Below are 13,606 nucleotides of genomic sequence, written 5' to 3' on the forward strand. Positions count from 1 at the left end.
TGCACAGAGCCAACAAGCTGTAGTGCGCCTATAAATTGCTGAGGTGATCGCTACCAGGCAGTCTCTGAGCTCCCTGTATTCTCTCTCGTATAACTGTAACAGTGTTAAATGCCTTCACACAGCTTGAAGAGTTAGCTCCAGCATGGGTCTGCTTTAAGCTATTAGACACAAAACACATGATGTGAGTATAGAATAATACACATACAGAAATAACATGCATCGACATGCAAAACATGCATACATACACACACAGATCCTGCATGCGCATAACATACAAAGCACCCAAACACACGCATATACACACACACACACACACATATGTACACACACACACACACACACACACACACGCACGCACGCACACACACACACACACACACACACACACACACACACACACACACACACACACACACACACACACACACACACACATTCCTTCTCTCTTTAGCACTGTCTGCTAAACGCCGCCCCCTGTGTGCTGGTTACCCAGCTGCACTGGAACACTCTGCCTTTGTGTGAGAACAGCTGGCTGCAAAGTCATTTGGATACACACGCACATAAACACATGTGGACGAGCACACATAGATACACACATAGTTTTCCATGCAAGCAGAGCTGAAACGGTCTCTATTGTCGGCAAATAATTGAATACATAAGCTGTTGGGGGAGAGCGAGAGTTTGTGGTGTTCCACTTCCAACTATAAGAGCAGGCCTCTAGCTAGCCGGTCCAGAGCTGAAACACTATAGGCCTTATTCGATTGACGTCACTCACGTACGGGCACGCCCACTGCCGCCATGTTGTTGACATAGCGCAGCCGCTTTAAGTGACAGCCTATGTAAGAGCAGAGTTTATAGGAAGCTAGCCGCCGTTAGCGTTACCTGTATCGTTCCAATTATGTTCGGATGGTGACCTGCGTTACACACGGCTGTAGTAATGACAGCAATAAAGTCCCCGTGGTTTGTTTCTATCTCTACCGTCCACAGACGTGAAGGGAGCGAGACGGAGGATACGTCAGCAGCACAGGAGATGTGTGGATAGTTAGGAGAGACACAGGTGAAACTTTCTGACAGGTCCTCACAGCAAAGTCTGTTCACCGCGTTTTTTCTTTTGTTTATTATTACAGGCATTAACGGCAGCATACAAACAACAACTCTGGGGTTTTTATTGCTGTCATCACTATCGCTATTTTGTAATGGAACAGAAACGACAATAAGGCCGTTACTATAGTTGTCAGCTGCAGGACGGTATGTCAACAATATGGCGCTGTCCAGGGTTAGCAAATAAGGTCTATAGCTAACCCCTCAGTGGTGACATCAGCATGTTGGCACATTTGCTATGAGAGGGGCCTGTGAGTGAGTGAGCGAGCGAGCGAGTGAGTGAGCGAGCGAGCGAGCGAGCGAGTAAGTGAGCGTGTGTGTGTGTGTGTGTGTGTGCGTGTGTGTGTGTGTGTGTGTGTGTGTGTGTGTGTGTGTGTGTGTGTCCGTGTGTCTGTGTGTACTGGCACTAAACAGGCTTGGACTGCTTTGTAGCCAGCTCTGCAGTCGTAAAAGGCACACGCAAACACTCCACCCAGTTACTGTTTTCCCTCTCTCTCCCTCACTCTCTCTCACCCCCTCCTCTCCACCTCACCCAACTGACCAGCACCAAACCCAGTTCCCTCCACTGTTTTCTGTTCTGTTGTTGTGCTCTGGTTTCCCAACAGCAGCTGCATTCTGAAACACTGTAGCGACTTTGTTTGCTGAATTGGATCTTTGTATTTTGGGGGTTTGGGTTTGTGTTTTTTTGCCTCTTTGATAGGACTTTCTCTGTTGTCTGTTTCCTGTTTGGTTTTGACACACCTGGCTTTGGGCTGTGTGTTTGTACGTCCTTGCATGTCAGTGCTGTGTTTGTGTCAGAGATAGAGACATGTGTTGTGTGTTTATGACAGTTTGCTCATAAGCATTCTTCCCTCGTGATTCCCAGCATACCAATACACTCTCCGCCTCCTTTTATCCATCCATCCATCCCTCTCTCCTCCATTCTATCCCTCCTCATCCCTCTCTTTTTACCCCCCCCCCCTTTCATTCACCGTTGATTTATTTTTCTTGATTTGTCCCTCACTCTTGCACTCTGAGTCGCTCCCTCCATCCGTTGCTGCTCTGGGTGTGTGAGGGAGAGGAGGGCGAGAGGGGGAGGGGGAGGGGAAGGAGGGCGAGAGGGAGAGGGGGAGGAGGGCGAGAGGGAGAGGGGAGGATGGCGAGAGGGAGACGGGGAGGAGAGGGAGAGGGAGAGGGGGAGGAGGGTGAGAGGGGGAGGAGGGCGAGAGGGGGAGGAGAGGGAGAGGGGGAGGAGGGTGAGAGGGAGACGGGGAGGATGGCGAGAGGGAGAGGGGGAGGATGGTGAGAGGGAGAGGGGGAGGAGGGCGAGAGGGGGAGGAGAGGGGGAGGAGGGGGAGAGGGAGACGGGGAGGAGGGCGAGAGGGAGAGGGTGAGAGGGGGAGCGGGGGATGAGGGCGAGAGGGGAGGAGGGCGACAGGGAGAGGGGGAGAAGGGAGAGGGGAGGAGGGCGACAGGGAGAGGGGGAGAAGGGAGAGGGGAGGAGGGCGAGAGGGAGAGGGGAGGAGGGAGAGGGAGGAGAGCGAGAGGGAGAGGGAAGGAGGGCGAGAGGGGGAGGATGGCGAGAGGGAGAAGGGAGGAGGGTGAGAGGGAAAGCAGCGGAAGAGGGTGGAGAGGAAGGCGAGGCACATAGTTGTGGCCGGGTAATTGAAAGCCGGCTAACTTCGGTCAGTAGAGAGCCAATGTCTGGGAGTGGTCAGGAATTCACCCGTGTGTGTGTGTGTGTGTGTGTGTGTGTGTGTGTGTGTGTGTGTGTGTGTGTGTGTGTGTGTGTGTGTGTGTGTGTGTGTGTGTGTGTGTGTGTGTGTGTGTGTGTGTGTGTGTGTGTGTGTGTGTGTGTGTGTGTGTGTGTGTGTGTGAGTGTGTGTGTGTGTGTGTGCGTGCGTGCGTGCGTGTGTGTGTGTGTGTGTGAGAGAGAGAGTGAGAGAGAGAGCACTTGTATGAATGTCTGTCTTGTCCTCTGTCTCTCTGGTTTGTGAATGTGGTTGTTTGTTTGTCTCTGTGCGCGTGTCTTTCAGCCTTCCTCCCCTTTAGCTATTGTTCTCTCTCCCCCCTGTTCTCCTTTCATTGATCTCCATCTCCTCTCTCTCTCCTCTCAGCCTCCTCAGGCTCACTCTGCCTTTCTGACCAGCTGTTGTCATCGGCCAGTCAGCCGTGGCATCTTGTCACCAGAAAAAGGAGGTGACCTCAGAGTAAATGGGCTTTTTGTTGGCGAGACACAGTAGACAGACAGCACTTTGGATCAGCAGAGAAGGCGAGGTGGCATAGTGAGGAGACAAACTGTCCTTCAACTGCTGGATATCTCATCTCCAGTCTCTGGTGTGTCCACATAGCCATTCTAGCCCTACAGTAAAACCTGACATCCACACATCACATTTCCAAACTGACTTGGGTAACACTTTACAATAAGGGTACATTAAGTAACGGTTAGTTAATGCTTAAAAGCTATTAACTAACTGTTAATTAAGAGCCTTGAGCATTGAGTTTGCTCTAACCTTAACTTCATGCCTCAACCCAACCACACTGTGAACATGAACACCATAAGTAAATTATGACTAGACACATTCATTAACAGGGTTACTCATCCTTCATTAATGTCCCCTTATGAGAAGGTGTTATGCTGACTTGTCTTCTGAGCAGCTACAATGTGGCAACATATCTGAAAATACATTTTGTGAATGATGGCATTTCTTTGTTGACACACATGCATCTGAAGGTATTTCAACGCCTTAATCAGCCATGGAGCATTTTAAAATCTAGCCCAATAATGATAATAGGAAAGTCATTTGCAATTAATATTTTGAGTAAATTTGAAACCATCAAAACATTTTATTTGTCTGTGCTCTTTCCCAAGTGGTTTGGATTACCTCTGTGGCCTCTTGAGGTTTTAAAATATTCTCACTGGGTCTTAAACCTGCGTTATTCAATAAGCAGCATTACTGGGCACAAGAATGTGTGTGTGAGCACACACACACACACACACACACACACACACACACACACACACACACACACACACACACACACACACACACACACACACACACACACACACACACACACACACACACACACACACACACACACACACACACACACACACACACACACACCCACACACACACTCAGCAGTAGGCTGTGAGCCTGACCCCATGCTGTAGGTGCAGCCGTCTGGTCTGCTCAGGGATAGAGGTCAGGGGTCAAGGGTCAGTGATCTGAACAGCAAAGCCTACTCATGCAGAACAACACATCGTAAACAAACCATTACACACCATCTGCAGCGGCGTCAAATCCCCGAGCAGCGCGTGTTTGTGTGTACGTGTGTGTAGGTGTGTGTGCTTGTTTGTGTGTACGTGTTTGTAGGTGTGTGTGCGGGCACAGGAGTGAGGATCAGCACCTAACACACACACAGGCAGGCGAGGACAGAGAGGTGACAGAGGAAGTGACCATCTGGTATCTCCTGAGGCATCAACTGACCTGCTGAAAGGTTACAGTGGCATTATGCTGCGTTTGTTCGACACATGCTGCAGATGTCATGATTAGTATTGCACTGATTATTAAATTGAAGAAAAGTTGAAGGTAATTGAAGGAAAATGTTTATTGTTATTGCTTTGTTTAATGAAGTGTCTTTCTGTAATCCAGTAAAACCATCTAATTTCATAAGAATAATGTTATTGGTTTTGGTGGGACTTGTATGTAACTGTAGCATTCTATCAGGCAAATGCTTCTTGCTTTTGTTACTGGTTAAGTATTTGAGTGATATGCATTCATAACAAATGGTCCACTAAATAATTGTGTCATTAACCGAATTGCCAAAATTATGTAATTATGAAGTTTAGTGTCCTTAGCCTGCAATGCAAGTACACAATACTGGACACACAAGCACGCACGTGCGCACGCACACACACACACACACACACACACACACACGACACACACACACACACACTCGTCACTCCCATCACGCGTCAGCATGTTTACTCTTTAGATCATGACATAGACTACAGCCAAGTGTGTGTATTAGAGTTAGATCTGACATAGACTACAGCCAAGCATGTGGATTAGAGTTAGATCTGACATAGACTACAGCCAAATTTGTGGATTAGAGTTAGATCTGACATAGACTACAGCCAAGTTTGTGGATTAGAGTTAGATCTGACATAGACCACAGCCAAGTGTGTGGATTAGAGTTAGATCTGACATAGACTACAGCCAAGTTTGTGGATTAGAGTTAGATCTGACATAGACCACAGCCAAGTGTGTGGATTAGAGTTAGATCTGACATAGACTACAGCCAAGCGTGTGGATTAGAGTTAGATCTGACATAGACTACAGCCAAGTGTGTGGATTAGAGTTAGATCTGACATAGACTACAGCCAAGCGTGTGGATTAGAGTTAGATCTGACATAGACTACAGCCAAGTGTGTGGATTAGAGTTAGATCTGACATAGACTACAGCCAAGCGTGTGGATTAGAGTTAGATCTGACATAGACTACAGCCAAGCGTGTGGATTAGAGTTAGATCTGACATAGACTACAGCCAAGCTTGTGGATTAGAGTTAGATCTGACATAGACTACAGCCAAGTGTGTGATTAGAGTTAGATCTGACATAGACTACAGCCAAGTTTGTGGATTAGAGTTAGATCTGACATAGACTACAGCCAAGTTTGTGGATTAGAGTTAGATCTGACATAGACTACAGCCAAATTTGTGGATTAGAGTTAGATCTGACATAGACTACAGCCAAGTTTGTGGATTAGAGTTAGATCTGACATAGACTACAGCCAAGTGTGTGGATTAGAGTTAGATCTGACATAGACTACAGCCAAGTTTGTGGATTAGAGTTAGATCTGACATAGACTACAGCCAAGTTTGTGGATTAGAGTTAGATCTGACATAGACTACAGCCAAGTTTGTGGATTAGAGTTAGATCTGACATAGACTACAGCCAAGTTTGTGGATTAGAGTTAGATCTGACATAGACTACAGCCAAGCTTGTGGATTAGAGTTAGATCTGACATAGACTACAGCCAAGTGTGTGGATTAGAGTTAGATCTGACATAGACTACAGCCAAGTTTGTGGATTAGAGTTAGATCTGACATAGACTACAGCCAAGTTTGTGGATTAGAGTTAGATCTGACATAGACTACAGCCAAGTTTGTGGAGTAGAGTTAGATCTGACATAGACTACAGCCAAGCATGTGGATTAGAGTTAGATCTGACATAGACTACAGCCAAGCATGTGGATTAGAGTTAGATCTGACATAGACTACAGCCAAATTTGTGGATTAGAGTTAGATCTGACATAGACTACAGCCAAGTTTGTGGATTAGAGTTAGATCTGACATAGACTACAGCCAAGTTTGTGGATTAGAGTTAGATCTGACATAGACTACAGCCAAGTTTGTGGATTAGAGTTAGATCTGACATAGACTACAGCCAAGTTTGTGGATTAGAGTTAGATCTGACATAGACTACAGCCAAGCATGTGGATTAGAGTTAGATCTGACATAGACTACAGCCAAGTTTGTGGATTAGAGTTAGATCTGACATAGACTACAGCCAAGCTTGTGGATTAGAGTTAGATCTGACATAGACTACAGCCAAGTGTGTGGATTAGAGTTAGATCTGACATAGACTACAGCCAAGTTTGTGGATTAGAGTTAGATCTGACATAGACTACAGCCAAGTTTGTGGATTAGAGTTAGATCTGACATAGACTACAGCCAAGTTTGTGGATTAGAGTTAGATCTGACATAGACTACAGCCAAGTGTGTGGATTAGAGTTAGATCTGACATAGACTACAGCCAAGCGTGTGGATTAGAGTTAGATCTGACATAGACTACTACAGTCAAGTGTGTGCATTAGAGTTAGATCTGGGCTGCTGCTCTTCTATTCTGAGATCCCAGAAGGAGAAGCCCGTTAATTTAGCCGCTATAAATACTGGACCTCCTCCTAGAAGGTCACTCTTAGACCCACAGCATGGTACTGTACTGCGGTGACAGCTCCTTCACTGTGTGTGTGTGTGTGTGTGTGTTTGTGCATGTTCCTTAACAGTTGGCTAGTCAGCCCCGTGCAGTGGTGCATGGAGCGTGGTTTGTGGTACTGCCCAAGACAAGGACACTCGGACATAGTCTCTCTCTCTCTCTCCTGTCCATCTCTCCGTCCCCTCCTCTCTGCCACCATCATCTCGTCTGTCTTCCCAGGAAACAACACTGCTCTATTCACCTTATGTTCATACGGGGCAGTGGGCCAAATTCTTCCGGGTTGTTTTAACACTTCTGGCGGTCACGGCGCGAAATACAAAAGAATGTCAAAACAAGAGAATTGTTTTTGTAGCAGACAGTGCAGGTGGTAAAACAAAGAACGTAGCCTACTACTTTGAGCTCGGTACACAGCCAGCAAGCCTAGTATCCACTGTTAGCCAGGTCAGATAACGTTATCATCGACAATGATGAGCACTTTCTTGTAAAACATACATGGACTCCAACAAAGAAAGCTTCAGATGGTTTTCTCTCCTCCGAGCGCAGCGCGAGCCACTTACGTCAATAAGACCCGCAGACGTTAATGTAATTCCCTGGAATGCGAGAATTAACGAGCCAGTTACATTAGTTATAGTTGCATTCTTAGACATTGCCGTTTGCTTTTATTTGGTATGTTACATACAATTGGCTAAATTATTAGTTAATTCAGAGTTAGATGATATTGGAGCAGCCGGGCCTTTTTCTTTTTTTTAGCCGGAAGTCGTCACACGACCACACAACCGGGTCAAATGGGCGCACACATTTTCTATGTGTGCTTCCTGCTTGTTATGTTGCTTCCTGCTTGTTATGTTGGGCATTCAGGAATTTGGTAACGGTGTCGGCTATGCAGCTCAAATATAAACAGAAATGCAATCAAGCCTGTCTTTGTGTTGCTTTCCCTCCTCTCAATTGTCTCTCTTCTGTCATTCTCAGATGTGAAGATGCAAAGAACGCTCTCTCTCTCCCTCTGATTCTCATCAACAAACACTTGACCTATAAATCCAATGTGCTACTTGTAGACAGTTTACTGCTGTCTGTGTTTACACTGGAGCTGTCGTTTGCTCTGCTTTCTTTCCAGAGTCAAGAGTAAGGATGAGGAAGTACGAAGAGCCAGTGAAGGTGTTTATTTAATGACTAGCTGGATTCTGTCCAACGGCAGTCTGTCATTCAGACAGTACAGTAGATTTTACAGTATACACACATGACTCGAGTCTGATCGCTATCTTCATCAGTATAAATACGCTCCATCGTCATCATCAAGCTGTGTCTCCTGATTCTTCACTCTGGCAGTGTTTCATGATAAGTAATCAGTGTGATCCCTTTGAATGTCAGGCCATGTTATTGTTGAAGGAGATGTAAAGCCTATCAGACCACTGGCAGGCCAAACGGTGGGCTTTCAAACGGTGTGTGTATCGCCTTGGAGCGCCATCCTGTTTGCTTTGGTTGGGAGGCAGACGGTATATTTGGATCTCTTAGGTTTGATTTACAGCTGTTAGTGTAGCTTTCACCACCACACAGTGCCAGTGTGGTTTTATCACAAGGTCCGTTATTCAACAAACAAGTGGGTTTTGCCAATACAGCGGTGAAACGAGGGATACGTGAAACCTCATCTGAAGTGTTCCGTGTTCCGGACCAGAAGCTGTGTCCAAACGCAGGCTATTGTGTCCAAAAGCACGTTCATTACTCCTCCCGCTGTGCCGCTGTCGACCCCGGTGTGGGATGCTAAGAGAGAGAGAGAGAGAGAGAGAGAGAACGAGAGAGAGAGAGAGAGAGGGGGGGGGGGGGGGGGGGGGGGGGGGGGGGGGAGAAGGGAATGCGATTGAGGACAGTGAAGAGAAACGGATGGAGGATGAGTGAAGGGAAAATAATTTCAGTCAAAAGAATAAGAAAACTATGAGAATGAGAGAGAGAGAGAGAGAGACAAAGAGAGAGAGAGAGAGAGACACACACACAGAGAGGATAAATGAGAATCATCACTGGGGCCAGGGAGGGCAAAGAGAGTGCTGGAGATGAGAGGGTGCATTTGTGGAGAGAGGATGAATTTTGTAACGAATAAATAAATAAATAGTTTCACTGGAGAGGAGGGCTTCTAGTGAGCCACTTCCTGTTTCCCCAGTTTATTTGAGCAGTTTGATTGGCCGAGGATTCTGCTGGCTGATTCAAATGTACTGTCGCCTGCAAAGGAGTGCTGCTCAAGGTCAACCCTGCTTTGCCCTCGCTTTGTTTCGCATCTCTTTGTGTCTCTCGTCTCTCTCACCTTGTACATTAGCTCTCTCTCTCTCTCTCTCTCTCTCTCTCCTGTTCAATTTTCATACATTCTGTATTTCCATTCTGCTGACAGTGTGAACTGGCCTTTAGGGATTTGTTGAAATTGTGGATAGTGTCACCTCTTCTTTAAGAGGACATATCCAACTCGTTTGGTGAGGACTTTAGTGTGTGTGTGTGTGTGTGTGTGTGTGTGTGTGTGTGCGTGCGCGCGTGCATTCATGCATAATGAATTCATTCATGTGTAAGTGTGTGTAGGGTCTTTCCAATGAGCCATAGGAGGGCTGTGTTGCTCCAGTTAAGCCACCTCACATTTAGTTAAACATTTTCTCCTTTCCTCCGAGAATGCTGCTCGATGACAGGGAAGGTGGCTGCTAGACTGTGTGTGTGTGTGTGTGTGTGTGTGTGTGTGTGTGTGTGTGTGTGTGTGTGTGTGTGTGTGTGTGTGTGTGTGTGTGTGTACTTAATTATTCAGCATCTTCTCAGTAGGGGGGAGGGCAGAGGGCATAAGGCCATATTTCCCTCTTTGCCTGAATACTGTCCATGCACACACACACACACACACACACACACACACACACACACACACGTGTCTCACACACACACACGTGTGTCTCACACACACACACACACACACACACACACACACACACACACACACACACACATCAGAGTGCTTCCAGGGACACACCCCACTAATTAATCCATGAGAGGCCTCTAATCTACAGCAGACTTCACACATTCTCTCTCACTCTCTCTCTCTCTCACACACACACACACACACACACACACACACACACACACACACACACACACACACACACACTGCACATATTTTTTGTAATTGTCTTCGAAGATTAAACTCTTACTTCCACTTTTGTTTCTTCTTAATCTCTCAGCACTCCTCTGTATCCCTCCTAGTCTTGCCAGAAAATGGCCTCCGTTGCGTCGTTATCTGTTAATGAAGTCTAGCCAATTATCAACCCCCCTTCCCTCCCTTTGACCCCTCACCTACAGTATCTCTAGTCAAAGTTTTCCTACATTCACCAGAAACCATATTCTTTCCAATGTGTCATTATCTTCTGTTAAAGCCTGTAAGTAACCACCTCCACCCCCCCCCCTCTCTCTCTCTCTCTCTCTCTGTGTGTCTTGCAGGACAGCGACCTGCAGAAGAAGATCGACCATGAGATCCGGATGCGTGACGGGGCGTGCAAGCTGCTGGCAGCCTGCTCTCAGAGGGACCAGTCCCTGGAGGCGGCCAAGAGCCTGCAGACCTGCAGCACGCGCATCATGGCCTACATGTCAGAGCTGCAGCGCATGAAGGAGGCGCAGGTGATGCAGCGAGTAGGCCGCCGCTCCTCCGACGCCGGGCCCATGGACGACAGGCTGCCATGCAGAGGGAGGGTCGCCATCTCCGGTCAGTCCCCAGCTTATCTGACCAGTGTGTGTGTGTGTGTGTGTGTGTGTGTGTGTGTGTGTGTGTGTGTGAGAGAGAGAGAGAGAGAGACAGAGAGAGTGAGCGAGAGAGAAAGGGCCGAAGGAGAGGGAGACCAAGATTAACGAGCAGAGAGATCGAGGAAATAAATGGAGAGAGAGAATCTTTGCTATCCCTCCCTGTAGTCTGAAAAATGCCTTATACCTGCATTCTTTCTAACGACCAGTAGGGGGTGACTCCTCTGGCTGCAAAAAGAAGTGTTTGTATAGAAGTCAATGGGAAAATCACCCTACTACTTCTCACTTGATTCATTACCTCAGACTCTTCCCTATGAGTTTATGGTCTCAATCGCTAGTTTCAAGTCTTCTTCAATACAGCGTGATGTGTTTCTTTTGTAAATGATGGGCCCATTTAGAGTAAATAGATGATAAAGCAGACTAATGCTTTGGGCTGTGATAGACAGGTCGCCTGTCCATTGATCACACAGCTCACTGATCATGGACCAGTTCAAGTGGCAGTGCTGCTCTGTGGTCTCACAGCTCACTGATCATGGACCAGTTCAGGTGGCAGTGCAGCTCTGTGGTCTCACACAGCTCACTGATCATGGAGCAGTTCAGGTGGCAGTGCTGCTCTGTGGTCTCACAGCTCACTGATCATGGAGCAGTTCAGGTGGCAGTGCTGCTCTGTGGTCTCACAGCTCACTGATCATGGACCAGTTCAGGTGGCAGTGCAGCTCTGTGGTCTCACAGCTCATTGATCATGGAGCAGTTCAGGTGGCAGTGCTGCTCTGTGGTCTCACAGCTCACTGATCATGGAGCAGTTCAGGTGGCAGTGCAGCTCTGTGGTCTCACAGCTCACTGATCATGGAGCAGTTCAGGTGGCAGTGCTGCTCTGTGGTCTCATATTGATCGCACAGCTCACTGATCATGGAGCAGTTCAGGTGGCAGTGCAGCTCTGTGGTCTCACAGCTCATTGATCATGGACCAGTTCAGGTGGCAGTGCAGCTCTGTGGTCTCACAGCTCACTGATCATGGAGCAGTTCAGGTGGCAGTGCTGCTCTGTGGTCTCACACAGCTCACTGATCATGGATCAGTTCAGGTGGCAGTGCAGCTCTGTGGTCTCACACAGCTCACTGATCATGGATCAGTTCAGGTGGCAGTGCAGCTCTGTGGTCTCACACAGCTCACTGATCATGGATCAGTTCAGGTGGCAGTGCTGCTCTGTGGTCTCACAGCTCACTGATCATGGATCAGTTCAGGTGGCAGTGCAGCTCTGTGGTCTCACAGCTCACTGATCATGGAGCAGTTCAGGTGGCAGTGCAGCTCTGTGGTCTCACACAGCTCACTGATCATGGAGCAGTTCAGGTGGCAGTGCAGCTCTGTGGTCTCACAGCTCACTGATCATGGACCAGTTCAGGTGGCAGTGCAGCTCTGTGGTCTCACACTCGCTGCTTCTGGCAAAGAAAAGAAATGAAACAAAGTTTGTGACCGTCAAAATTCTAAACTTGAGTACACAAACCAATGGGTGACATCATCACGGTGGCCACGCCCATATTTCTCTACGCTCTCTGATTTGAATGCAGAGCTACTCTATCGGGCGCAGGCTGACACCCAGCGTCCTTCCCTTTCTATTATGGGATGTTTTATTCTCATTACTGAGCGGCTGTGACCGTGGCGACCTGCAGATGCTGCCCGTCACACTGTGAGCGTGAGCAGTCAGATGAGTGATGATGGAGCTACTCTGTGTGACTCGCATGGCAAGGTGAAAGGAACCTGCGTCTTCTCCACTGTGTTTTTATTTATACACCCAGCTGGAGAGCAGGGTGTACTGTGCTGTGCACTGTGTACACACACACACACACACAGACAGACACACACACACACACCAACACTCTCTCTCTCTCACACACACACACACACACACAATCCATTACAGAATGAATATCATTTTTACTCTAATCTGCTGTCTTTACAGATCTTCGTATTCCTCTCATGTGGAAAGACACAGAGTACTTCAAGAATAAAGGAGGTGAGAAGCCACTTTGTTCAGTGTGTTTGTGTTTGTGTGTGTGTGTGTGTGTGTGTGTGTGTGTGTGTGTGTGTGTGTTTGAGGACATTCATTAATAGCTTGTTAATGATTCATGTAGGGAGGATTTATTAATGATTGCATCTCTGAAGGAACCGATGTGTTACTTGCATACATGATAGATAGATAGATAGATAAATTTTTATTTCTGTGTCATGCACCATATTCAAGGTGCCCAGCCCGTCTGGGCTTACAAGACACAAATCATTCAAGTTCAACAATACAAACAAATCAACAAACAAGCTACAAAACGCTCAAACATAAACAAGACAGAGTTATAGTATATTCAGATGAACAGCTTCTCTCTCTTGCATACAGTACAAGTGTGATGAAATGGGCAATTGAAAAATGCTGAATTTGTGTGAAATCAGCGGGGTAAGTGTGGCATCCCCCATGCCTAGGCCTCTATAACAAAAATCTATTTTTATTTAGCTCAGTTACTAGAGCTAATCACTGGAACCTGTTGCGACTTCCCAGACATCTCTGCGTTTTACGCTAACTGATGAGAGATGTGAGAAAGTGCTGGCAGAATAACCTGTAGCTGCCCCACCGTTCAGACCTGTTGGCTTTGCCTCTTGGCTCCGGGAAGCGGCCGCATGCCGGCGCTGAACTGGCTCGTTAATAGTGGTTGCAGAGAATACCGTAAAAGGAAACAAGTGAAATCCTTTGTACGTTAAAAGTAACTCCTCTGTTTGGT

The 13,606-nt window shown here is 47.2% G+C and overlaps 1 protein-coding gene across 1 annotated transcript in view; it reads left to right on the plus strand.

Moving 5' to 3' along the window:
* Nucleotides 1-13,606, plus strand: part of rtkna (rhotekin a) — a gene marked incomplete at its 5' end in the record, with an annotated part of 87,970 nt that overhangs the window by 64,615 nt on the left and 9,749 nt on the right. The window contains 2 exons of the mRNA XM_083644333.1: nucleotides 10,545-10,806; nucleotides 12,799-12,852. Of these exons, the coding sequence (XP_083500459.1) occupies nucleotides 10,545-10,806; nucleotides 12,799-12,852 (316 nt within the window). The remainder of the gene's footprint in view (nucleotides 1-10,544; nucleotides 10,807-12,798; nucleotides 12,853-13,606) is intronic.

Source organism: Poromitra crassiceps (assembly GCF_964638095.1).
Source record: "Poromitra crassiceps genome assembly, chromosome: 10".
Taxonomy (NCBI): Eukaryota; Metazoa; Chordata; class Actinopteri; order Beryciformes; family Melamphaidae; genus Poromitra; species Poromitra crassiceps.